The sequence below is a fragment of the Mustela erminea genome, chromosome 11, assembly GCF_009829155.1.
Source record: "Mustela erminea isolate mMusErm1 chromosome 11, mMusErm1.Pri, whole genome shotgun sequence".
Taxonomy (NCBI): domain Eukaryota; kingdom Metazoa; phylum Chordata; class Mammalia; order Carnivora; family Mustelidae; genus Mustela; species Mustela erminea.
This window is the reverse complement of record NC_045624.1, coordinates 23899358-23926657: the sequence shown is the minus strand read 5'-3', so window position 1 is coordinate 23926657 and position 27300 is coordinate 23899358. Positions and strand designations below refer to the sequence as shown.

Genomic DNA, 27300 nt, shown 5'->3' with positions numbered 1-27300 from the left:
CAATCTGACAAGTGCCTTGATAGACCAAAAATAGGAGGAAAAAAGAAGTAAACCTGTCATTCTTCTCAATGCTTTTCAGGGGAGGCACTGTGATTTCTAAGCGGGAAATTAAAGGATGGAGAGGTGGTAGCCCTGTGAAGTGAGTGGGGGTGGAGAGGAGGACAGAGGGGTGGAAAGAGCGATGGGGCAGACTTGGAAGTATGCAAAAATGCCTGAAGGCAAAGGAGGGCTTCCTAGAGAGAACAAAACCAAGTTCACTTGGCTTGTGTAGCTGTTTGACAGTAGTACTGTCACACCCCTGGTGTGAAGAAATCATAGGAGGGAATTGAGGAGAAGAGAAAGTGGCATAAGAAAAGTCACTTTGGGGCTCCTGGGTGGCTCAATTGGTTAAGTGTCTGACTCTTTGATTTTGGCTTGGGTTATGATTTCAGGGTTGTGGGGTCCAGCCAGGAATCAAGCTCTGCATCAAGGCTGTATTGGGCTCTGTGCTCAGCAAGGAGTTTGCTTCTCTCCCTTGTACGTGTGTGCTCCCTCTCTCTCAAATTAAAAAAAAAAAAAAAAAAAAAAAAAAAAAACTTAAAAAAAATGTCACCTTGGCTGCAGCAGGAAGAATGAATGGGGTGTGGGTAAGGAAGACTACTGTTGGGGAACTCTATTATAAGCCTGTCTAGCAGTCCAAATAAAAAATATGTCAATATGCCAAGTTTAAGCAATAGATTTTTAATAATTACCATGAAGCATTTAACACATAGATGATTCAGACAGTGTTCTGTATTTAACATATACTAATTCATGTAACCCTCAAGACCAGAACAACTCTAGGAGGTAGGTTCTATTATCATCTTTATTTTACAGAAGATGCAGCCATCAAATAGAGACACTATATAACTTGGTGGTCTGTTTCCAGGGCACGTGTGATTGATTATGCCCCTGTGGATCTAACAGATTTCAGAGGTTGACTAAGAAGTGGGAAAGCGATGATCTCCAGATTTCTGGTTTGCAACTGGGTAACTTTTGGTGTCATTATTTGGGTTGTGACGCTTACTAGGGAAGGGTGGGTTTGGGAGGAAAGATACTGAATTCCTTGTGAGACATGTTGAATTTCAACTCCCAAGATGACAGCCATGGGCAGATATCCAGAGTATTGCTGAACACAGGATTTGGAGCTCAAGAGAGATTTTAACAGGAGTTATATGCCTATATTTGGGAATTTTTAGCATGCAGTCAGGGGAGTGGTGAAGATGTCTTAGGAAGAATGTTTCCAATTAGAAAGGAAGATGCCTTGAGAAGAAGCCAGAGGAACATCCATATTAGAGTAAGCAAAAGAGGAGTCATTCACAACGGAGATAAGGAGGAACAGCTAGATAGATGGGAAGAATACGAGGAATATGGGAAGGAAAAATGCATTTCAAGGAACAAATATTGTCAAATTTTATAGAGGGCTCAGCGAAGTGAGGTATGAAAATTATTCACTGAATGTAGTGAGTAGGTTAGTATTGACCTTCAAGAGAACAGTTTCAGTAAATTAATAAGAGCAATAGAGTGCAGTGTGCTGATGATTGAATGCGGGTGAAGATGAGGGAGGCAACAAACATAAAAAATTTCGCCAAGAGGGTTGGCCTGTGGGGTGAGGGGAGAAGATCTACTAAAGAGAGGGATGTGGAATAAAGGAAAGATTTATTTATTTTCACTATGGAAGAACTTTGAGAATATTTAAATGCTAACAAGAAGAGTCCAGGATTACCTGAGAAGCTATAAAAACAGGAGAGGGAATTATCTATGAGGAGAGTCCTTGGGGCACCTGGCTGGCTCAGTCGGTGGAGCTTATGAACCTTGATCCTGGGATTGTGAGTTCAAGGCCCGCTCTGGGTGTGGAGATCACTTAAATGAAAAAAAGAGAGAGAGAGAGTCCTTGACAAGGTGAAGAGGGTAGAACCAGAACGTAGATGGAGGGGTAGAACTAAGCAGTAGGAGGATGTTTTTTCTTTGTAACAAGGGAGAAGATGAGGAATGAGAAGGAAGGTAAATTTTCAGATGTGGTGTGGGAAATGAAGGGTGTTCTTGATGGCTTTAATTATCTCTCCCAGGTAGAAGGCTTATCACTATGTGAGAGTGTAGGAGCCAGTGGAATTGGAGTTAAAAGGAAAAGAGGTTTAAAACAGACTGGTTTTTATTTTACTATATGCCAATGGAAGACAACAGGGATGAGGATACTGAGAGGAGGGGGCAAAAAAGACAGAGGCTAACCAAGGATCCAGGAGAAAGCAGAAGGGAACTGATTGTAAACATAGAGAGGTTAAGGGACTTTGAATTCTATGTAAAGCTAAAGAATGGTGTGTGATTGGCATCCTCTACGATGATGATTGCCAGTGATCCTGCCTCCTGGTATTTATGCCCTTGTGTAAGCCTCTCCCCTTGAGGGTGGGCCCAACGGAGAGACTTTTCTAATGAAAAACATATGGCCAAAGTGATGGGATGTTACTTCTGAGATTAGGTTCAGAAGGACTGGTTTGCTTGTCCTCTCTTGCTCTCATTTGTCCTCTCTGATAGAAGCCATCTACCATGTGAGTTGGCCCATGTAGAGACCCACTAGCAAGGAACGGAGGCCTTCAGTCCAAAGCTCCTGAGGAACTGAATCCTGCCAATGATGACATGAGTAAGCTTGGAAGCAGATCCTCCCGGTCAGATAACAGACCTTCATGACACCACAGCTGCCACGGATGCCTTGATGGTAGCCTTGTGAGAGATCTTGAGGTAAAGGCACTCAGCTAAGCCATACAGATTTAAATTAATTCTCCTTATCTGTAAAATAGGGATAACTATTGTATGTATTTAATATTTTTACTGAGGATGGAATAAAATCCTGGCATGCAACAGTTAACCCATACAGTCCACATCAACATTTGGCTAGCATTAACTAAACACCTACTATATGCCAGTGCCTGGCACAAACTGTGAGATAATAAATGCTCATTGCTTAATACTTAAATTTTGGGGTAAATTATTCTGCAGCAATAGATAACTCTACAAGGTATACAAGAAGTAACTGAATGAGAAGAGAGAAAGGTCAGTGATTATGACCAGAGAATGGAGGGTCTGGAGTTTACAATTTCAGCTATGGAACCATTGCCATACTTCATCTGTACTGAAGAGGGTGGCTAAACTGGCACAGAGGTCAAGTTTACTGAAGATGAGGTCAAGGAGCTCAGATTCCAGGGTATTGGGCAAGCCAGGTTCATAAATGTTTAAGTTCTTCAGGGTCACTGGGTGGAGAAGTTCTCACCAGGTGTTGATTTCAAACAATGACAAGGTGGCAGTTGAGGCAGAGAAGACAACCACCCTAATGAGATAGTGGTATAAATCAGGTGGAATGAACCTTCACAAAGTTAAGAGAGTGGCAAATTAATGGGATGCAAGGGACAGCATTAAGGACCTAGGCAGATGCTGATCCCCGAAGCTTGACCCTGGAATATGCAAAGTGTGGAAGCATAGACAGCCTCTTCTCCAAAGAGCTACAGGGGAAGTGGTGTCTGTAGCCTAGAGCCAGATTTTACGATCAAGTGGTTTAAAGGAAAGGTTCTTGGCTCCACATAGCGGGCACAGGACAAGTATTAGCTGTCTCCAAACATTCATTTAAACATTTGTATGCCCTTGCTCTGCACGGCTTCCCCAATCTCTTTATCTCAAAGAGACTATGGCCGGGTAAGGGCTGGGATGCGGTGGTTGGGGGGAGGCGTGGCTCATCACGAGCGGTCTAGGGACTCTCTCTTCCGGGAACAGGGAGCGTCGGTACGAAGGCTTTCCCCAACTTCATCGGTGACTAGATAGAGCCTCCAAACGAGGGTCATTCTCCCGCGTGCACAAGGCACATCACCCCCTAAGAGACATTTCTCCTACCAGCGAACAAGAGCCTTACAAGTGCGAGACACCGGCGACACAAATACGAGCGAGACACACACACTCCTGAAGACCAGGAGGGCGGCCGGCCGCGTTGCCGCTCAGCGCCAACAACCGTGGATTTCACGATGCTCAGACTTTTCCAAGTTCTCCCCACACTTTTAGCGGAGGTAAAATGTCGGAAGTAGGTGTGCAGCCGGTAGGGAGATCCCTTCAGGTCTTGGCCTTCATGGCTCCGGATTCCCCAATCCGCACTCCCCAATCCGGGTGAGTCCTTCAGAACCGCCGCAGTCCACGTGGGCTTCCCGGTGGCCCGCGGGGCGGAGCGCAGTAGGCGGGGCCAGAACGGAGGGCGAGGCTGGCCCCGCCCTCGGGGCTCCCATGGCCCCCCGCGCCCCGCGGCCAGATGCTGACGTGTCCTTTCCTTCCCACTACACCTCCCGACACTACCTACTACGGCTGCCCCGGAAGTCCCGCCCCATACTTAGCCCGTCACTGCAAATCAGCTCTTTCAGCGCTTCCTGGAGCATATCTCCCCTTATTTGACTAAAGGGCGGGGCTCCGCTAGCAGGGTGCCTATTGGTTTGAGGTCCGGCGGGCTCTAGGCACTAATTGGCTAGAGGGCGGTGGCGCTCTGGCACGCTTGCGCGGCGAGTAGAACGTGTGGCGGCGGCGGAGAACGCGTCTCCTCTTTCGCTCCCAGTCCCGCTGCTGCTCTCGTGAGCGCCCGGAGAGTCCGTGCCGTCCATTGCCCGAAACCCGTCGCTTGCCAGCTCACTGCAGCGGCGGCCTCCCACCAACACCGACACCCACACTGACAGCTCCAAGCCGGCCCACCGTCTTATTTGCTGCCTTTCCTTCTCCACACATGGCCTCCTCCGCGCAGAGCGGCGGCACCTCCGGGGGACCCGCGGTCCCCACCGTGCAGCGGGGCATCGTCAAGATGGTGAGAGCGGGGCCCGGGACACTGACCCCACCGCCCACCTCCGGGCGGGTTTTTGACGCTGGCTCCTCTTCCCCTTCCGCCAGTCTGCATGGTCTCCCAGATCCCCTTTCCTCTCTTTCCTTACTTTTCACCCATTCTTGGAATTCCTTTCCTAGACGGTATCCAACACGGAATCCCCTTGGTACTTTGCTTCCCGGACACCCTGGCACCAGGGGTCGCAGTGATTTCCTTGGTCGCGGCACTCAGATCTGCTGTTTACCAGGACAGATCGGTGACTTGATTGATTAACGGAGATCCTAAGTTTCTATCTGCCTTCCCATCCCCCCGTTCTTCTGTCCATTTTGACATCTGCTGAGCGGTGTGCAGCTTTTCGAGATCCTGACATCCGCACTTCCCTGAAACTAAGCGCATTTGGCCATCTTGAAGCTTTTCAGTTTCCACTGACGCTCACTTACTTACTACCAAGTTTTCTCGCTCTTTGACCCTCATATTCCTTTTCTCTCCACCTCTTCTGTTAAGTGTGTAGTCCTGTAAGCTCTTACTATTTGTTCTCTCTCTCCTTTTGGCCCTTAAGTAGTAGGCCAGTAGGAATTTTAGCGATCGTTATTGTTTCCTCACCCCTTAAACATAAGGAGACTGGTTTGAAGAGGGCAGTGACTTGTCTAAGGTCATCACGTGGTGGCTTGGAACGGGGCCAGGACCGGGGCCCAAGTGTTCCGATTCCCAGTCCACGGCCCCAACACTAGATTCTGCCTGATTTTATATCCCCTCACTCCCTACATTCTTGAATTTTGAATTTAAAACCCTGCCAGACTAATTTTTTAAAAATTTACCCTCTGGCTCCCTGGTAGTTTTGTAGTATAAATTCTCTTTATCCCTTGTCACCTCTGTTCTCCCCTGAACCCTCCCAGATCTTGGAACTTGACATTTCTTGGTTGTTAACAGATTTTCCTGTTAACAGGAACATGTCCTTTCCTTCCCACTACACCTAATAGACTTTGGGACATTTCAGACCTCAATACTAACTTTCTTCTGGAACAGCAAATACCCTTTATGACATTTTCTCTCAAAGTTCCCACAGGTTTTTTTTTTTGTTTTTGTTTTTTTTTGCAGTTGCAGTTGCAGGAAGTTTAAAACACATTCTATTTTCTTGGCTCATTGTCTGTCAGGGTGAAAATGTTCTTTAGCTTGTGTGTGTGTGTAAATTTTTGAGATATTTTTTTTTCCTCCAGCCTAATTCTCATGTATTCATTTCTTAAGTAATATTCTCATCAGGTGAGATTCCCAGGGTTTTCAGTATTGCTTTTTCCTTTATGCGTAAATGGAAAGTCAGAATTTATTAGAAGCTGAGGAAGAAGGGAATTTCCAAGGTCCACATATTTTTGCCTCTTTGGATCTTGATCTGTCCCATGAGTAGCTTCTTTTACGTCAGTTTTTTCATTTGCACTGAGCTTTCCCTTCACCATAAGAGCACAGCATCGCTTGGTGGTAGGGTAGTGGGACTGGCACCATTGAGTGGATCTTTCTGAATTTTTTCCTTCACTAAGGCTTGAATTTTTCTTAAAGGTCCCCCTCATTTGTGGGGTAGGAGTGGAATGAGGCTGGATATATTTTTGCTTATATTAATGCTAAAGGCTTCCAGGGCATCTGGATTCTATGAGGTGACCGTGCCCACAGATTACCCCCATGGATACTCAATATCAACAATCACTTATTAAGGGTCGTGTCCTGTGTTGAGTATTTTGTTTGTATTCACTCACTTATAACACCTAACAAGTAGGTAGTATTATTGGTTACAGTTTACAGATGTGTAATCTAAGGTTTAGAAAGAAAAGTTCACCCAAGGACAGGCACGTTCACTGGCAGTAAGAGCCAGAGCTGGGGCTTGAACCCAGGTCTGTCTGCCACAGCATGTGCTCTTGGACATCATGCTATGCTGCTTCTGCCTCCAGGGCATGACTTTAGTAGAGGGTGGGGCCAGTGATGCGTGACCACAAAATTGCAGGAAAGTGAAGCTGACTGTAATCAAGTTGAGGAAAGATTAGATGTTACTCCTTGTCTTATCCTGGAGCTGTTATTGCGGTGAGTGACTTCATTTGGTGCTTATGGTCATTATATGCATAGGAGTGTGGTGTTGAAGACACATTTGAATCTGGGAGGAAGCTTTTAAAATTCAGCCCTTGTGGGGCACCAGGTTAGAGAGGTGCTCAGTCAGTTAAGCATCTGCCTTTGGCTCAGGTCATGATTCTAGGGTCCTGGGCTTGAGCCCTGCATCCAGCTCACTACTCGCTGGGAGCCTATCTTTCTCACTCCTCTGCCTCTTCCCTAGCTTGTGCTCTCTCTCTCTCAAATAAATTAAAAATTTAAACACACACACACACTCTCACAAGAAAATTCAGCCACCAAAAAGTCTATTCTGCTATTCTTTTCTGTGACCAAATAGATAGGTGGGTGAGTTGGTGGTAGGGGTTAAAGGAGGGAAGCCAGGTGAACTACAGGGCAACAGGCAGATCTGTGCCAGGAGCAGAAGCCTTGTTTGGAATGAAGAATCGACCACTGGCAAATTGCTCTGTGTGAAGCTCTTCTGCTAAGCGAAGTTGTATTTTCCTGGAGAGTAATCATTTCCAGTGGTTCTAGGAACTGCTTCGTAAGAACTGTACAAATGAAAATGGAGTTCTGTGACAGGAAACTGTGAAGGAAATAGTCTTGTGAATTGGAAAATAGTTACTGCCTTTAGGGAGAGGGGTAGAACCTGGAACACTGACTAATCAGCCTTGTGCTTTTCAGGGGAGCCCTCCATAATTGTCTGGACTCAGGCTGAGCTGCCGATCTGAAACGGTATAGGTATGAGCTCTGCTGCCGTGAAGAGGAATCGTCCTTCCTCTTTTGGGGGGCAAAAATCGGGTTATAGAGCCATGGAAGGTGCAAGTTTCTTCTAGTCTCTACCTTCTAATTCTAGTAAGTCCTGTGTTCTTTTTAAGGTTAAAGAAGAAAGAACTCAGAAATCAAGTTGCAGGGCGCCTGGGTGGCTCAGTTGGTTAAGCAACTGCCTTCCTCTCAGGTCACGATCCTGGTGTCCCAGGTTCAAGTCCTGCATCAGGCTCCCAGCTCCACAGGGGGTCTGCTTCTCCCTCTGACCTTCTTCCCCTCATGCTCTCTTACTCTCACTTTCTCTCTCAAATAAATAAAATCTTAAAAAAAAAAAAAAAAGAAATCAAGTTGTAAAAAGCCTTTGCATTTGACCAGTTTAAAAGAAATGATGGTGACGATAGAGACTGTGTCTGCTTTTGAGAGTGGGAGCAAAGGGACAGAAACAGAGTTGGTTCTGGAATGTGTTTAAGGAGGAAGTGGGCAGTAAGTTGACACAAGCATTTTGGAGCTGTTCTGTTACTGCAAAGGCAGTGAGGATGATGGAAAAACTGAAGGTGGATTTATATTTCCTGAGTTGGGATGAGACTGGCAAGTGTGTGGGCAGAGAAAATATAACCTGGAAAAGTGAATGTCCCCGTCAAATGAGATACTATTTTCTCAAAACCCTGAAAGATTCTAACTCTGGATTTTTTTTTTTTTTTGAATAATTTGCTAGGCTTTCTTTAGCTGCAATAGATTATTATCAGCACATGTTAAATAGATGTGACTGTGAGAAGTCTTGGGGTACTTGGTGTAGAATTTGGTCGCTCCACTTAGCCCCTACTTCGAGATGGCTGTTTTCTCCCGTCTTACACACCTGATTCACTTTCTGCTTTGGGGCTTGAGCCCTTTTCTCTGTCTTTTCACTCTAACGTTTCCATTCTAACTCTGTGTGTTTGCCTGTGTCTTCTCAAGCAGGAGTCACATGGGTTGCTTTTAGGACAGCAGAATGAGTCTGCCACAGTTCTTGAATCTTTTGTGCTTATCAGAAGCAGCTGATGGAAGCAGCATATCTTACCCTGCTTATGGTGTGAAAGGCCAAAGGGAGGACAATGCCAAATCTCCGTTCATTTTCACCCTGCTCCATTTACTTGACTAAAGAAGAAAGGAATCGCTCTGCCAGTCTTTGGTTTTAGGCTAAGAACCATGATTCTCGCTGGGTGGCTAAGGCACAGGGGCATCAAAAGGAGGAGATGGCCACAGTTTCCTCCTTCACCAGGAATTGTGCTGCCAGGTTGTTCTAAAGTGGAATGTAGACTTCCTGGTGAGTGGCTTAGTGGAAATTTTTCCAGTATGCAGCTTGTAGGAATTGATACCTGTAATTTACATTATTATAGCTAGCTGTTTCTTAGCTTTCTGAACTAAGAAGTATGTGTCTTTCCAGAGTGTAGTGGGGACAAAGAGCAGTAGTCCATTGATTTGCTCCTTCCTACGTGCACTGAGCTCATGCAGACTGAAAGAAAAAAAAAAAAACATCTTTCCTAACCTACTTAAGTACTCTTACTCTACTACTCAGGGACAAGGTGGCTGAATAATAGTATTTTAGTAGAGCCATTTGCAAAGAACTAGGTAGAATAGGATGGAAGGCTTTTCCCTGTAGTCTTAAAATTGCCCACTTCTCAGCAGGTGAGCATAGTAGCTTTCAGTCAAGATTGTAAGTAAAGGAGCACTAAGTTTCTACTGTATCTTAAATGTTTTCTGTCATTTTTTTCCTGTATGAAAAGAAAGCATCCAGGTGGCTCTAGTCATGCTAACAGTGGCTGCTGCCATGTGCTAATGATACAGAATGATGAGCAGTCGTACTTCCTTTCTTTCTTGAATAAATTTTATTGATCGTCTGCTGTGTCAAGCTTTGTGTGGGTATTGGAGAAACAGTGGTAAAAAGTAGGTCAGATTCCTGCCCCTCTGATTTATAGAGGAGACAGACAATAAAAAGGTAAACAAGAAATAAGCACAATATTATAAGAGAGTGATTTCTGGGGAACGAGACAGAGTGACTGGGAGCAAGGGTAGGGATGGCTCCCATAGAGAAGGTGTTCAGGAAAGGCTTCTCTTCGCATTTGTGCTGAGATCTGACAGACAGCGGAGAACCAGCTGTAAGGGAAGTGTGTTCTTGGTAGAGGGAACAGCAAGTGCAAAAGCTGTAGGGTCCCCACTAATGTTTATCTTCAGTGTTTTTATAGTAGCTCTTTAATTCCTTCAATTTATGCAGAACATAAATGGTATGGCTTGAACCTGAGCTGCTGTTATGTGTTTTGGGGTGATAGATGGCAGAAGGGCAGTAGAGGTGGTTGCTCTCCTGCCTGGTACGCTGGTGAGATCGATAGCTGACATTAACTCAGTGTAAACAGTGAGAAACTGATTTAAAAAAAAAAAAATACTTGCTCTTGGACATATTCATGTTCCTTAAAGGGCCAAGACTAAGGTTTTTCGACTTCCTGTCAGCCAGTTCTGTATATTCCTAAGGTCACCACCTTTCAGTGGAGGGTACTTAGCTGAAAAGATTAATGCCAGGAGCAGGCTCAGTGAGAGTCAAATAGCATGTAGAATTTGTTGTTGTTTATAGTTCTGTTAGCATTTTATTACTACATGGAATGTTCTGCTGCTCTGGCCTCTGGCAACACTTTTAACATAGCAAGCTTTAGTGACAGTCATGATGAAAAGCAAAGTAGCATGCTTCCTAGCTCAAACTAATGGTCAGGAGGGAACTAGCTCATGCATAATGTGGCTTATTGCGATGAGGGGAGTCTCCTGAGGCTGGGTAGTGATCAGTACTGGTATAATAAGTGAGCAAATGATTTGATGGGGTCTGTGCCTCACTTCACTTGGAGAGTGATATTTGGGAAATGAGTTGAAGGTTCTAAGGCCTATTGTGTATTCACTGGTGTGGACTAGCTGTCCAGCTGACAGGTGTGGTTCTAGGAGAGGGTGCAGTAGATATCCTTTGGAATCTGGTCTTTGGATTTATTTTATTTTGTTTCTTCAAGGAATAGCATAGCTAAGTATTGTAGGAAATTCATTGCCTTTTCCGGGACAAGGCATGAAGTAAAGAGATTCAACTCTTCAGGGGCTTATGTGGTTTTTCCTCCTATTTCTTGTTGGGAAATGGAGAGATACCCAGTTTCTGTTGCTAATTCCTCTCTTGGGAGACTGACATATGCATTTTGTTTTTACAGTAGAAATTGATGCAGAATCACAGGTTGTGAACATTTGATGCAGATGGAGTGTTGTGGGATTTCACTTAACTTTCAGTGAGACTCAATATGATAAACTAAGTTTTTCACACTTAGCTCTAATGTTTAGGGAAAAACAGTGGTTTCAGTTGACATTTTTTGAAAATTAGGAAGTAAAACAACTTCTTAGGTAAAATCTAATGAAAATTTAAGTGATGCCTCTGGATATCATTTTTCAGATGTTCAGTCTATGATATAAACTGGGCTTGGCACATTTTCTCTTTATTTGCTTATGATGAGTGATTTAAGGCACCATCTCCCCTCTTACTCCTTAACACATTTTGACATGCTTTAGCTTCTATATGGAGTAGTCTTCTTGGGATGATCTTGTAACACCACCCTCTTGTGTAAGAGGAGGAAGTGAAAAGATGGGAGAATCTGTGCCTGAAGTTAATAAACCTAATTTATTAATATTATCTTTGGGAAGCAGCTTGGCAGAGAAGAGAGATTGGCCTAGGATTCAGGGGAAACAGTTCTAGCCCAGGAGGTGCTATTCTCCACATGGGTGATGTGGGGTAAGAGATTTCACTTCTCAGACTCTTTCTTTCTTACATGAAGTGGTAAACTCAGTCTCTAAACTTCTAACAGTCCCCAAAGGCTGTGATTGTATAAGAAACCTTATATTGCAAGATGATTCAAAACTGAGAAATCTACCGTATGGCAGGCTTCACTTTGAATTGCTGCTTATCCCGCAATGAAACATGTTTTCTGTTCCGGTTGCCTGTTTTTTGGTTTTTTTTTTTTTTTCCTGAGACAGTAGATGAAATGTGAAATGTGGTTTTTGTACTGTAGAAGATGAGGGGGTTAGAATTTGAATTAGACTATGTGACTGGGTAGCAGAGTGAGTTAGAGGTGGTGGATAGAAATGAGCCAGGGGGTTCCTGACCTCAGTAGTGATATCAAGATAGACTTGTGGGAGTACTTGTTTGGGACCCAGAGGAACATGCTAGCAGTGTTTTTTATTTACCATCTCACCTCTGCTTCAAAACAGCCTGACCGTCTCCTGGGGCTTCAGAAGGATCGGGGTGAGGAGGGCATTCTGGAAACCCATAGCTGATGGAGATAGTGTTTACCCTGGGTCCTGCTCTTACTTTGGGGACTGTTAGAAGTTTAGAGACTGAGTTTACCACTTCATGTAAACTCAGGGCACTTGATAGGGTTCTGAGCTCTGCTTTTCACAGTTCAAGGCTAAAGCTTCTTCCTTTAGGTCATCCTAATTGTCTTTTGCAGATCTTTTCTACTTCATTTAACGGGCAAGTGTAGGAATCATCATAATCTATTTTTGGTAGTTCCTCACATGGTTTCTTTTCTTTTGAGTTGATTTTTTAATTGTTAAGCTTTCTTAATTCCTTTCTGTGAGTAGATTTAGAGAGAAGCAGCCCGGTGATTTCCTGACCAGATCCTTACTTCAGGACCACCTGGAAGCCTTTCAGAGGCATTGAATTAGAATCTCTGTGGGTATGGCCTGGGAATCTGTATTTTTTAAAAAAGCCTCTCCTAGGTGATTTTGAGTCAATTTTGGATCAATTCAGGGATTGGCATTTGAGACCCACTGGTCTTGTTTAACTCCTTTTCTCTGTGTAGTTGAAGGGGCAGGACACAAATGACAAGAAGAATTTTATGAGGGGAGGATATACTAGTCTCTTTCTTTTTAGTGTTCGTTTTGATGGCCCCCCAGACACTTTGCATTGCTTTTAATCTGTAGCTCAGCGTTGGGCTCACATCTTCAGGGGTCCATTTACAGTGATCTGAGATCCTGTTCTTCGGTCACAACTGATAGCTGAGAAGTTGTTTTACATGCCTGATTTCAGGCCATATGCTCATTTTAACACTCATCTGCCACTTTTCCTTCTATTTGCATCGATTCCCAAGATCTTCCTATAATTTGGCGCCAATAACTTGGCACATGATTACCATGGAAGTCTTTAGTGTCATCTACAAACATGAAAATTCTGTGCTGCTCAGTTTCTGCTTTTGTTGTCCTTGGGAGCCACACACTTGGGCCTTCTGGTTTGTTTCTATCCTGTTTTCTAAGCCCCATTCTTAACAATATCAGTAAAACCCTGAATGACCTCTTTGATGGTCTTCATCTTTACTTTTTATTCCACTAGTTTGTCTAATATGGAAATAAAATTTTCTCATAATTCTTAAGTCTTCAAAGTCCTTTTGATTAAGGGTCACTTATCCTTGGTGACATCCTCATTTTGATCAACAGTTATCTAGTTCATCCCTAAATTCCTTCAAAAAGTTCAGGTGAATGCCTACTAGCTTTAATAATTTAATAATGACCAATATTTAAGTTTTGGGTTTAATACCTGCTCATAGGATTTCAAATAGTATAGAAGTATATAAAATTAAATACGAAAGTCTCTCTCCCTCTGGCCTTATCACTCAGTTTTCTAACATTCATTCTCATTCCCCTAAGGAAATGTGTTTCCAAATTTTTCATGAAGAAATATACATTCTCCCTCTTTTCTTTAAGAAATAGAAATGGGGTCATAATATATGTGTCCTGCAACTTTTTAAAAAAATGTCATGGCTGTCTGTGTCATAATTATAGATCCTACCTCATTCTTTAATGGTTGAAGAGTATTCCATCATTTGGGTGTATTTATTTACCCATTTATTTGTTGATACCTGTTTTTGGTTTTTCATGATTCTAAACACTGCTGACTGAGTGTTCTTTTTTACATCTTTGTATTCTTGTGTTGGCATTTCCGTAGGATGCAATGCTGGTATCTTTTAATATCACTTAATGTTTTTGGTGGTTGTAGAGTGCACCTCACCTGTTTATTTCTTACAGATAACATCGTAAGTAAAATTGGGGCAAATACAGCTTCACATCTCATTACTCATTAATCATTGCACAGTTGGTAGTGTTCTGTTTCTCCAGCGTATCCTTGAAAACCACTTTATCTCTTCATTGGAGGGCAGGGCCTAACCACATGGGGATCACTAAATAACTTCTTTTTAATTGTTTGAAGACCCTAAGGTGTTTAAAGGTCCTGGTATTTAAAGGAGAGTAGATTCTTTAACTTCAGCTGCCTTCTGTGGATTCTAGAGAGTTCCATGACTGAGGAAGTGTGCAGCTTTCCAGGTACAGATGACAGAAGGAGCAAGGTCATGTGAGAGGTTTGACTTTTTTCTGTTGACTAGCACATAGCTTTTCTTCTTGGATAAGAAGGTGGGGATTGGAGGTGGTAAGCATTACCACATCCTGTGTGGGGAAACCCTGCTATTTTTAGAATTGTTTGGAGAGACTGGACCAGAGTGGTCAGTGTTGGTAGCCTTTCAGTCATTTGTTGATCCCAGCCTTGGTGTAATGGCTTTCCTTATGTTTCCTGGCCTCTGAATGTGTGCGTACCCTTACCATGGTTTTAGTACTAGAATACCGCCTCTACTTCTATTTAGTTTGAAAATCTTTTGGGCAATCAGCTATTTTAAAAGTTGAAATATATTTTTTTAAAAGAATTTATTTACAAGAGAGAGTACACACGTGCACAAGCAAGGGGAGGGGGAGAGGGAGAGGGAGAAGTGGGCTCCCGGCTGAGCAGGGAGCCCAATGCAGGGCTCCATCTCAGGACCCTGGGATCATGACCAGAGCTGAAGGCAGACCCTTAACCAACTGAGCTACCCAGGCACCCCTGAAATACTATTTTTAAAGCAAACTTAATTTGGAGTGCCTGGGTGGTTCACTGTTAAGTGTCTACCTTATAGTTCAGGTCACAATCTCTGGTTCCTGAGATTGAGACCCCCTTTGGGCTTCATGCTCAGTGGGGATTCTGCTTTTGTTTCTTTCTCTCTCTCTCAAATAAATAAAATCTTAAAAAAAAAAAAAAACTTAATTTCACTGTTGGAAATGGAAAAGCCTTGTTACTTGCCGTAACTAGAAAGTACCTTAAATAATGCACAGTGAAGGGGCTTCTGGGTGGCTCAGTCGGTTAAGCAGCTGCCTTCGGCTCAGGTCACGATCCCAGGGTACTGGGATCAAGGCCCGTGTTGGAGTCCCTGCTTAGTGGAGAGCCTGCTTCTCCTTCTCTCTGCCTGCTGCTCTGCCTACTTGTGCTCTCTCTGCGTCAAATTTAAAACAAACAAACACAATGAAAACAAAATATTACTAAATTCTAGCTAGGTCTCATGTCTTCTGGAGGGCTCTGAAGAAAGTTTAACAAGTGATGAGTGTGCCAAAGTGTGTGTGCTAAAGTCTTCCTGCCACCAAACTGGAACTTTCTTCATTTAATAGGAATCATTGGAAGAGAATTGGAAAGGGGACAGTTCTTATGTATAAATATTAAATGCTGATATATACAGGGTTCATTTACCCCTTAAAGCAGTTTTTGTTTTTGTTTAAACAAGCTCTCACATTGGGGAAACAGACGTAACTTGTGTCTTGGGGCACAACTGAACTGATTTCTGGAGTGTCTGTGGTTCAGGTCATTAGCTTCACTGACTACTCGCCATATAACTATGGGCAGGTAATTTTACCCCGTTACGTTCCAGCTTTGCCTGTAAATGGGTGTAATAACAGCACGCTGTTCATGGGGCTGTGGCTGATTAAATGAGAATGCATGGAAAATGTTTGGTGCAGTGTCCAGTGCATGTAGCATTCAGCAACCATTAGCTGGTCTTAGTCCAGCAGTTTCTGTATCAATCCTCAAGTCAGATGGGGATGAAAATGGAACTGGCTGAGCAAAATGAGCGGGATAAAGAAAGGCACCTGGCAGGTCTTGTGATGTTTAACTTGTTTGATTTAAAGGACTGGTTTTAGTTTTGAGATAATATTCTTAATACATTTTCCTTTGCTGAAATAGCCTGTATTTTATAAATAATGTGATGACAGTTTTAATATCCTTGGCAAAAATAAAAACTAGATAACAGGTTAGCCCCTCATTGGGGGGGACAGGGGGAATCTTACTTGTCTATGAAATTTAAAAGTCTGGGGTGCCTGGGTGGCTCAGTGGGTTACAGCCTCTGCCTTCGGCTCAGGTCATGACCTCAGGGTCCTGGGATCGATCCCCACATCGGGCTGTCTGCTCAGCAGGGAGCCTGCTCCCCATCCCCCACCGCCTCTCTGCCTCCTTGTGATCTCTGTCTGTCAAATAAATAAAATCTTAAAAAAAAAAAAAAAAAAGAAAGAAATTTAAAAGTCTGGGAACCCCTGGCCAGCAGAAAGGTGTGCACCTGGCATATGTGTAACTCTTCTGAACTTCAGAGGTATTTCCTAATATTAGGAAAGATTAAACAAATTTAGGTAATGCATGAGAGACTTCAGTTGTATGTATGTGTGAATACTAGTTGTTCAGTGGCACAGGAGTGGCTAGTTAGGCAGAAACTCAAGTGAGAAAAGTTCTGACTTCCTTTGGTTCCCTGCCTCCATTCTTCCAGCAGCCCTCTATCCTCTGGCACTTTAGGACCAGCCTGCTTTCCATCGCCCTCCTCCAGTACCCTTATCACTGCTGTCTCAACTCCACCCCTACCCAAATCCACATCAAAACTTAAAGTTGATATGGTGACATATTTAGAACAGTCTTTTCACTACAATGTAAACCATTTTTTTAAAGATTTTATTTATTTGAGCGAGAGCAAACGTGAGGGAGAGGTGGAAGCAGACTCTTTACTGAGCAGGGAGCCTGATGTGGGGCTCAGTCCCAGGACCCTGGGATCATGACCAGAGCCGAAGGCAGTCATTTAACCAACTGAGCTACCCAGGTGCCCCTAAAACATCTTTTTAAATATTTTATTTATTTATTTTAGAGAGTGTACATGTGAGTAGGGGGGTGTCAGAGGGAGAGGGAAGGAATCTCAAGCCGACTCCATGCTGAATCTGGAGTGGATTTGGGACTTGATCTTACAGCTCTGAGATCATTACCTGAGTGGAAACCAAGAGTAAGATGTTAATTGACCTAGGTGCCCCTAAATATTTTCTATTTCCTTATCCTTCAGGGAGACTAAGTAATCCAAATTTATTTATTAATTTATTTGTTTGTTTTATTCTCTGGGCTGGTTCCCTAAAACCTCAGTCTCCCAGGGAAGGACATAAATTAGTTCTTGGCAAGTAACAGCTACTTACCTGGCCTTGGTACCTTTGTAAGAACAGGGCAGTTTACAGCCCAGTCTGCCTTGGGCTGTTGCTGTTCACACCCGTTTTCTTGACATCATTATCAATAACAACCCTTTTCACTTCAAACTGTCCTGATTGCAGGGGTAAAATGATTGTTTACTGTACTTTGTAAAAACAGTTAAATCTGGGAGAGTGTGGGGTGACAAAGCTCACAGAGACCACTATAAACAGAAGGTAGATGTTTCTGTACATCTAGCAACTGGGATGGCTTGACAGGAGAATCACATGGCTAAGAAAGCCTTTAATGGAGAGAAGGCTGCCTAGGCATGAGACCCCAGGCCGTGTACTTGGTTGTGGGTAAAGCTTTGGGCTGATGAAATTTTAGTTGTCAGTCTCATTAAAATGTTGCTATTAAATAGAGGCAGGTAGCTTTGTTTTGTGATGGAAAGGGGAACTTGGGAATTTAAATACTGATGGTTTTCTTGGAGAATGGATGGGTTGGAAAATCAGATATGATATTTTCAGATCCGTTTGTTTTAACAACCTTTTCCGGGGAGGTGGTGAAAGTGACAGGTCTTGACAGAGGCAGAGGAAGAAAATGGGTGATATAAAGTCAGGAGAAATGGGTAAGTACAGGTGGGAATACTCAGATAGTCTTGGACGCAGCTGTGAGCAATCTGGTTGCACTGTGCAGGGTTAAGGCAGCTTGCCTAAAGTGACTGTTGCTGGAAGTTTGTAGTAGAGAAAGGAACAAGAGGCCAGGCTTCTCAGGTTTTGTTTCCGGTCTTTGGGATGCGAGGTTAGTGAACTTTTAAACTTGATGAATTCTGTTCCAGGAGAGGGAAAATTCATTGTTTTACAGCCTTTAATACCAGGGGCATTTTTATTTTTGTCAGCAACTCAAAACTGCGTTACGCCAAGTGTAATTTATCTGCTTACCTAACAGGACGCTCTTAGGTCCTCATGAAAAGTGATGCATTCTTTCCCTACCTCCCTTTCCTTCTGTGCTGAAGGGAGACTCTGGAGTCCTGGAATCCTGCTGAGTGTATTATTCTGTGTGCAGTAATTGCTTGTGTTATTACTCTTGGCAGGTGAGCCCTTTCACAGCCCAGAGGCCAGGAGGCTGCCTCTATTACTTAAAAGCCGAGTTATCTTGTTAAACTCCTCTCTTGGGAGATCTTTAGAATCTCTTGAGACCTCCTGCAGGCTCTCTGTGGGGCACAGGCCCAGCTCCTGGGTAGGCCTGCCCTGCCCCAGTGTCGTCCTGCCTCGCTGTTAGTCATCGCGATTCCAGCTCTGGAGGACTAACTTTCCGTTACATAGCAAGACAGCAGAGGGCTGATAGCTGGAAAAGCTTGGTTTCCATTTAATTCTTAAGTGTTCCTGTTATCAGTGCTCTTAATGAAGTACCTCTTTTCACTCTTGTGTCAAAGAAAATGTGTTTCTTTGATTATCAACAGGAGAAGCTGAAAGCCAGTGTAGGGAGAAGCAGCAGTTTGGGGTTTAGATTATCTGAGGAACTTAGAAAATTGGTATTTGAAAGTGGTTGTTAGCACAATGCAGAGTAAAGATGCTCCATGAATCTGAGCTGCCCATAAACTTGGATTTGAAATTTTTGTGCTTTATTTTAAAGGAAAGTGTTTATTTTGTAATTCATTAGAGAGTGTACTCCCTCTGCCCCCCACCTCCAAAAAGGAGAGGAGAATCAGAGCTGGACTTCTTGGTTAGCATAGGATATGTACAATGTTATGGATGATTTTATTTATATGCGGATAGTGATATTTATATGTGGAAGAACAGAGGGAGGAGAAACAGACTCCCCACTGAGCAGGGACCCGCCCCCCCCCAATACAGGGCTCAGTCCCAGGACCCCGGGATCACGACTGGGGCTGAAGGCAGAGGCTTAATGGAGCCACCCAGGCATGCCTGGATGTTTTTAATAAAATGGAGGAGCAGTGTTTTCTGGGCAGTACCTGCAGTTAAGATGACACGGGGAATTCCAGATAGGCCAGTTAGCCTTCTGTTCAGTTACTTGAGGAGGTTTGCAAATCTGTGTGCATCGCAGTGGAGACTGGAGAGACTGGGGCACCAGCAGGTAGTGGGAGAGGAATGACCACTTGTCTTATGTTCTCAAGCTGTGTTAGATGAGTGGAGACTTCAGTTTTTACTCCCCCACGATAGTTTTCCTGGGATTTTAATGGTAAGAAGGATCCTGGGATGGTACATTAATATAGCAATAAAGGACTCTGAAATGTTTATGGTAGATTTGTGATTTGTACTTTATTTTGACATCTAAAATTGAGCATTAACGTTTCAAATAGGAAAAGTTTCCAAACAAATCTGGAAGATAAAAAGGGAAAAAAGTAATGCTTTTCATGGGTAGCCTAGAAATTCAATTACATTCTTAAGTTCCACAGTCAGTCCTGCATATAAACTATAATAAATATGTTAGATATTCTTTAGAGTTGATTCACTCTGAGTAGTACCGAGTATTGTGCTCCGTAAGGTAGCATCCCTTTGGTTTTAAGCTTGTCCTAAGAAAAAGAATGCGTAGGACTTTAAGGCAGCAAACCTGAGAAATACTACTAAAGGCAATAATTTTCATTTCTCTCAGGTATTTCAGGGTCTCTGGTGTGCATTATTTAGCTGTATCTGGTGTCAGCTCTCCTTCCCCTCCTAATTACTGGGCTGTGATGTGACATTTTGTACCCTGGGCCACTGTGCCGGCAGTGCTGTGAGAAGTCAGAGATGGCAGCTACAGCCATGGCGGCTAGGAGGGTAATAGCTGCCCTCTGGCCGCTGCCTCCCTGGATCAGGAATCAAGGGGCCACTTCCCTCCTTCCTCTGAGCATTGAGGATGCTGAGGAGGACAGAGTCAGAGTCGGGGATGAGGATTGGACTGACCCAACAACCAAGTAGCGCCCGAAGTGGGCAGCTCGCAGAGTGCCAGCTCCCGTGTGCCAGCTCCCGGGGTGCCGGCCCCGACTTCTCCACCCTGCTGTAGCGAGCCCTGCTTCGCCCACATCAGTTCCTCCAGGGTGGAGGGGTGGCCTCTTTTGTCATCAGGAACAACTTTTTCTTGGGTTTCCTTAAGAGAAGAAAGAAGAAGCCTTCGTGTTTGGGGAGCCGCGTCTTCCACCTGCGGTGCAGACATGGAAGTTTGAGAGGCGTGTGATCTTCAGCCCTCTCACGTGACCACACGAAGTAGTGCAGGAACAGCGTGGGCACGTGGATGAAATGTGTGTGAGCAGAAAAACCGCCTCTGTTATTGAACCCATAAGACAGGCTGAGGCCAAATACTATAGGAGTGTGTATTTTCAAGCGTTTAAGAAAAGGTGCACATCAGTAACTTTTTAATGTGCTTTCATGGCTTTAAAATTTCTGGGAGTCCCTAACCAAATCTTTGGACAAAGGCTCCAGTCTGTCATTATTTGGTAATCATGTGGAAAACACTCAGAAGGCACCACCCTTGTCATCATCGCTCACTGTACTCACAGCTGGCACAGGAGCACATCTGTAAGGCTTTGTGCATGTACAGCGCTTAGAAGGGGCCTCTACGTGAGCCCTGGAGTCTACAGTTTGGTGTTTCTTGTGGCCACATTGGATGCCACCTGGGGTCTGGCTGGGGCACGGTGAGTTCTGGGGCTGTCAGAGACTGCTGTGCGCTGGCTCAGCGGTAGCCCAGGCTTGCTTGTGCCCTCTCTGAGCACTTCCCTCTCTGTCACAGTGTGCTCTCTGCCTATCCACTTACATTTCTCTGAAGATAAAAAGGAAGTAGCATTAGTTTCGTTGCTCCCACTTAAGGCATTCAAATATATTTTTGTTACTTTGGTATTTGGATACAGGCTTTGGGGTATAAGCCTACCGAGACATTCTTGTCTATTAAGGAAGAATAAATGTAAGAATCATGGAGAATGTAATCGTAGAAGAAATTATTGTATTTGCTTATTGTCCCTTTGGGGGATATAGGAAGTGACTGAGGGTAGTGGGAAGACAGTTGAATATTGAACACTTAATTGGGAGATTCTCCATTGTGGTCTGGGGTATAGATTCGAGTGGTTTCTGTTGAATAGAGTAGACTTGACAGCTCACAGGAAATAATCAATTGAGTGGTTAGAAATGAGTTAGCTAAGAGTTTTTGAAGGAGGTAACAAGGGAAATTCGACATCTCCTAATAAGAGGACTGCTGAGGAAAGGGGGCTGAAGAAAATGTTCCCAGAAATAACACAAACTTCCTAGGGGTGAATGGAACAAAGCTGAAAATAGTTGGGGCTGCATTAGAGAGGGCGGAGAGAAGGCCAGGCAAGGTAATGAGCTCTGGGAGTGGAGAATCCTGGATGAAGGGAGGAGGACTAAGGTGAGGACATGCTTGTCTGTGGGTTGTGCCGAGGGGGTGGGTGGCAGGCCTTCGGGCTGCTTGTCATTTGGCAGAGAAATAGGAAAACAGCTGTGAGTGTGGCACATGCTCTTGAGATTGTGGCTCTTGTTAGCTTCATCAGAAATCCGCTAAGCTAGGAGTTGTTTAAGGACAAGGACCATGTCTTGATTGTTCTTGGGCCCTCTCTCCCGAGCCTGGCACTGTGCTTTATAGACAGTAGGGCCACTCATTTACTAAAAAAATAATGCTTCCTTTGTGTCTGGTCTTGTTCTGTGCTCTGGGGCCATGAGGATGAGTAGGGTAGACCTTGTCCTTGTCTTCACAGATCTTGTAGCTTCTTGGGAAAAACCAGCAGTAAACAGCTCTTCTGTTTAGTGTTGTGATGTATTCTGTGAGAAGAAATACAGAGTGGTCAGAGAGTACATAAAGCAAGGCTATCCCAACCAGTCTGAGAATTGGGTTGGCCTCTTTGAGGAAAACACCTAAGCTGAATTTGCTGGAGAACATGTTTCTGAGCTAGGCAGTTAGGGTGGGGATAAAGAGACTGGCAGTCAATAACTTTATTGTGCATACCCATCACTCAAGGGTCTTATTGAAATGCAGATTCATCTCCTGGAGGTCCTGGGTAGAATTGGAGTGTCTGCATTTCTAACAAGCTCTCAAGTGATTGCTGGTCTGTAATCTTTTTCAGAGGCTTTCTGTGCATCCTTCTCACTTATGCCTTTTTAAAATTCTTTTGTTTCAGTTGAAAGATGATGGGACTGAACTGGGTCGTTTTTCCCTCCAGTCTGTAGCCGCGATGGCTGCAGTGATAGAACTGGGTGGTCCTTTCTAGCGGGAGGTGACTAGCTGCAGAGACCCTTCTTCCTGTCCCCTCTGCATGTTTGCTGAAAATCCTACTCTACTGTCCTCCCTTTTGATCTGGACAACTTGCATTGTAGAGAAGGCCAGATGTATGGGAGACAGGAGGAGGAAATTTTAGGATTTTGTTAAGAACCAAGAAAATCCAGTGCCTTGCATATTAACAGAATTTCTTTTGGCATCTCTCAAACACCCCTCTAGATAAGCGTGGGGGACTCAGGCATTGTTTTTGATAATCCTGTTCCTCTTTGATAATAAAAAAGGATCACTCTGAGGGGTAAAGAGATTACCATAGCCACGCTTATAAGGTTTCACTGAAACTAAAAATGTGTTTGGTGCTCTTGTCTCTTATAGAATATTCTCAACTGGGACATCTGTGGCTCAACAGGTTAACTGTCCACCTTTGGCTCAGGTCATGATCCCAGGGTCCTAAGGATCAAGTCCCACCTCAGGCTCCTTGCTCAGCGGGGAGCCTGCTTCTGTCCCTGCCTGCTGCTCCCTCTGCTTGTGAGCTCTCGCTCTCTCTGACACACACACACACACTGTTCACCGTTACTATAACTGAACTCCCATCAGTTGTTTTTTAGAACTTTTGAGACATTAAGGAGTTTCTGGTTTGCTGAATATAAAACCTAATTAGATCACACATGTAAATTTAAAAATCCCCAGCAGCTGACTAACCTAGGAAGAAAGAGGGACTCTCCCTAAAACCTGAGACCCTTTTTGGGTGTGTTCGCCTTTTTGAACTGTGCACTCAGAGGACATTTGAATTCTGTGATTTGAAAGCACTGTATTTTATTTGGAGGAAGAAAGTGCAGGGGTGAATGGATCACATCAAAAGATGTCCTTGCAACACAGTAACAACTTGACATTCATTTTCTTAGTGTTGTGTGCATAGAGCAGGGGAGGGAGGGAGGTGAGGAGCAAACCAACCACCATCTTCAGAACTACCAGTGAGATCCAGTTTTAGTGATTGTTTTGTCATAAGACTCTAAGGCAGCCTGGTATGTTTAGCACCTAAATTTTTTTTTAAAACTTTACCTGAAAAATTTCAAACTTACTTAAACATGGCAAGGATAGTACATATCACTTCTACGTTCCCTTCATCCAGAGTCCTCAGCTGCCATATTGTTTTCTCTGAATGTATTATAGTTCTTATTCATGGTAGTTCTGTTCTGTAAAGTTGTGAATGAGAGAATACGGAACCATCTCTCCCGTAAGAGATACAGGGTTAGGTTCCTGCCAGTCCCTAGTCCTTATATATTCATCGAGTGATGGGTACCTAATAGATAGATTGTTCTGTATGTGCTTCTGTTTAAAGACATCTTATTTTAATATATATTGTTGATTCATTAACATTGAACTAATGACCAAAAGCACTATAACTCATGCCCGAATGAAATTTATTTAACCTTTTCTCTGTAAGGCACGTCACAGCATCTTTCTTTGTGCTTAAGATCACTTCAGGATGACACCTGGGGGCCACTTTAAATTTAAACAGTGAAGTCTCCAACAAAAGCCCTGCTCACTGCAGTAATTTTTCTTTCCCTTTATTATAGTCCAAGTACTTGACCATAACCATTCAGTAGAGGGGTCAGAGTCCTTTAGGGATAATCTTTTATGTTCTAAAGTCAATTAATTTTTTCTTCTTCTTCTTTTGGTAATTTTTACACGTGACTGTCGCTCACTTTGAAGTTTTCTTTTGACAACTGGAATGGATTTCTGTGAAATGACGCTCACATTTGCCTGCCATATAGTTCTTCCTGAGTTCTTCTCTTATTTCTGAGTAATTGTCTCAATCTCTGGGTCCTTGACCACAGTGGAGCTCAGCATCGAGTAACGAGGACTTGGTTCTGCAGAGGACTGTCATACTGGAGACACCCCTGGTATGGGCTTCCCAGAGATTGAGTTACTTCCTTCATGGTGAGGCTTTATTTGTGCAGGAGTAAGCTACAACCTTGGCGTTTTATGTAAGCTACCAGTTTTTTTTTTATTATTAAGGTAGAACTGATACACAACATATATTAGTTTCAGGTGTACAACATAACAGTGTGATATTGGATAGTGTAAAATGATCACCATAATAAGTCTGCTTACTCTCAGTCACCATACATAATTCCAGAACTTTTTTTCTTGTGATCTTTTAAGATTTCTCTTAGCAGGGGCGCCTGGGTGGCTCGGTCGTTAGATGTTTGCCTTCTGCTCGGGTCATGATCCTGGAGTCCTGGATGGGATCCCGCAGGCTGGCTCCCTGCTCAGTGGGGAGTCTGCCTCCTCCTCTGCCCTTCACCCTGCTGGTGTTCTCTCTCTCTCACTTTCTCTCTCTCTCGCTTGCTCTTGAGTAAATAAGTAAAATCTTTAAAAAAAAAAAAAAGATTTAGCAACTTTCAAATATGCAATACAGTATTATCTGTAGTTGCCATGCTGTACATGACATCTTCATGACTTATGTATTTTTTAATTAGAAGCTTGTACCTTTGACTCTTTTCACCTACTTTGCCCGCCATCACCTTTAGGTGCCAATTTTTTGACTCACAGTTCTCAAAAATTTAGCATTTGGTGTTTCCTGGGAGTGTGCTAGGAAAACCTGGGTTCTAGGTCAGCTGTACCACATAACTGTGCTACAGTTTCCTCTGTTGCAAGGTGAGGATAAATGTGCCTGCTCCAATTTGTTGAGGATGAAGAGGGGTGGAGAGTGAGGGTGGGGGAGGGGAGAGAGACCAATGTGTCCTTGGCTTTTACTGAGTACCTGCTAGGTGTCAGGTACTGTGAGGCATCTTACTTAGTCATCCCAACAACCCAGAGAGGATGGTGATAGTAGTGTTGTTCTCATTTATATGTGAGGGAATACCCAGTGCTTGGAATGCTTTTTCACATGAATTTGCTTTTAGACTCAAGACTGATTTCAGAGTTCATGGTCGTCTGAGGCTATGAGTGTCACCACACTTTATCAGGGATAAAGTTCAGTGCAGATGTAAGTTATAGTACTTCTTTACCATAACCTCTGAGGACCAAGATACTGACATGAGCACTTAAATCTACTCTCCTAGACAGGAGTATCTTAGCTGATAAATAGGGAAAGTAGATTATGGATTATTTAATCTTTCCTGATTGAATTCAGTTTTTGGTGAATTTTCCATGATTTTGATGTTTTATACTCCTGGAGGAAATGTGCACTTTTTTCTATTGTACATATTCTTACAGTCTTTACTTGAGACTACACTTTGAGCCATTTTTCTTTTTTAAAGATTTATTTATTTTGGGTGCGGGGAGGGGGCAGAGGAAGAGGGAGGGAGAGTTCCAAGTAGACTCCCTGCTGAGTACAGAGTCCAGTGTGGAGCTTGATCTCACAGCCTGGAGATCATGACCTAAGCCAAAATCAGGAGTCGGACGCTTAACTCCCTGAGCCATCCAGGTGCCCCTGAGCCATTTCTTAAGCAATATTGGCTGTTACTGGGTCTTTTTGGCCAGCTATTTTTTTTTTTTTAAAGATTTTATTTATTTAAAAAAAAAAAGATTTTATTTATTTATTTGACAGAGAGAGAGCACAAACAGAAGAAATGGCAGGCAGAGGGAGAGAAAGAAGTAGGCTCCCATTGAGCACAGAGCCTGATGTGGGACTTGATCCCAGGACCCTGGGACCATGACCTGAGCTGAAGGCAGAGGCTTAACCCTCTGAGCCACCCAGGTGCCCCTGGCCAGCTATTCTTGTTCAGATTTCATTACAACCCTCATGGGTAGTCTCCTGTATTTTATGAATATTTATGAATGAGGAAACTGAGGCAGATAGAGCCAGTTAACTTTCAAAGGTTACCACTCACATTGATTTGATTCTGAAACTAAATTCTTACTGCCACATACCACTGTCCCTTCTCTGATTACAAAAAGGAGCAGTTTGTATAAGTTGGAGTGGTAGTCCAGAATTTATTTTTGCTGTGCACTTGCTATTTAGATTACCATAAGACTAGTTTTCATCTCACTTCCTTGTCATAATACATCAGAGGTTGGCAAACTGACTCTGTAACGGGCCAGGTAGTAAATATTTTAGGCTTTGCAGGCCATACGGTCTCTGTTGAAGCTACTCAACTCTGCTTCCAGTGTGAAAGCAGCCATAGACAAACAAATGATCTTGGCCATATTCCAATAAAACTTTATTTATGGACACTGAAATTTGAATTTCATACTCTTTTCATATGTTACATAATACCCTTTTGATTTTTTTCCCCCCAGCTATTTGAAAATGTGAAAGCCATTTTTAGCTCATAGTACAAAAGCAGGCGGTAGGATGGATTTGGCCAGCGGGCTGTCATTTGCCAGTCCTGTTTTTATCGTTCTGGAGTTGTCTTCCTTTGTGTTTCCTTTTTGGGTGTTCTTTTGTAACATTGGTCTCTTAGGTCTCTGCTTGCCTTGCATATGGTGGTATTTAAGAAGTGTTGGTTTGATTTCAGGCAGCCAGCCCATGGAAGCTTTCCTTGCTTAGTGATTTAGTCTTTGACACCTGCTCTGCTGACACATAAAAAATGGAGATTGTAATTCGGAAAGAGATTTAATCAGTAGGTAACCTCAGATTTAATCTGCAGGTAACTTCAGATACCACTTAATAGGCCTCTGCTCCCCAGATACTTGTTTCTACATGTGTTGGCATAGTGGAACGTCAGGCCTGGGGAACCTCGTGTTCAGTCTGTGCTCAGCCGTTAGTACTTTTTGTCAGCAAAAGTCATTTCACTTGTTTTACGTGCAGGTTTTTCATCTCTAAAATAAAAGGGCACAGATTAGGTGTTCTCTTTAGCTGCCCTCTCTCTGTAGATGATTGTTATAGTCCCTGTGAGGTGTAAACTGCCAGATTTTCTAACTGAGGACCAGTTTGCTGTAGAGCTGGCCCGAGGAGCAAGGAGCGGGTGCTTCTGCTGGGCTCCGCTGAATGTGCTGGTGCGCCCAGAGCCGGTGAAATGAATAACTTGCCCTGAGGCCACAGGCTTCCAGTTCATCGTGTTTGAATGCTGGGCTTCTAATT

The 27300-nt window shown here is 43.6% G+C and overlaps 1 protein-coding gene across 2 annotated transcripts in view; it reads left to right on the top strand.

The window, feature by feature from the left end:
* The first annotated feature begins 4560 nt into the window (after positions 1-4560).
* The window catches only part of SND1 (staphylococcal nuclease and tudor domain containing 1), a 411286-nt gene continuing 388546 nt past the window's right edge, over positions 4561-27300 (top strand). The window contains exon 1 of one of the 2 annotated variants that reach the window (XM_032304558.1): positions 4561-4843. In XM_032304558.1, coding sequence (XP_032160449.1) covers positions 4766-4843 — 78 coding nt within the window. In that variant the 5' untranslated portion in view covers positions 4561-4765. The remainder of the gene's footprint in view (positions 4844-27300) is intronic. The other variant, XM_032304557.1, reaches the window with a different exon arrangement.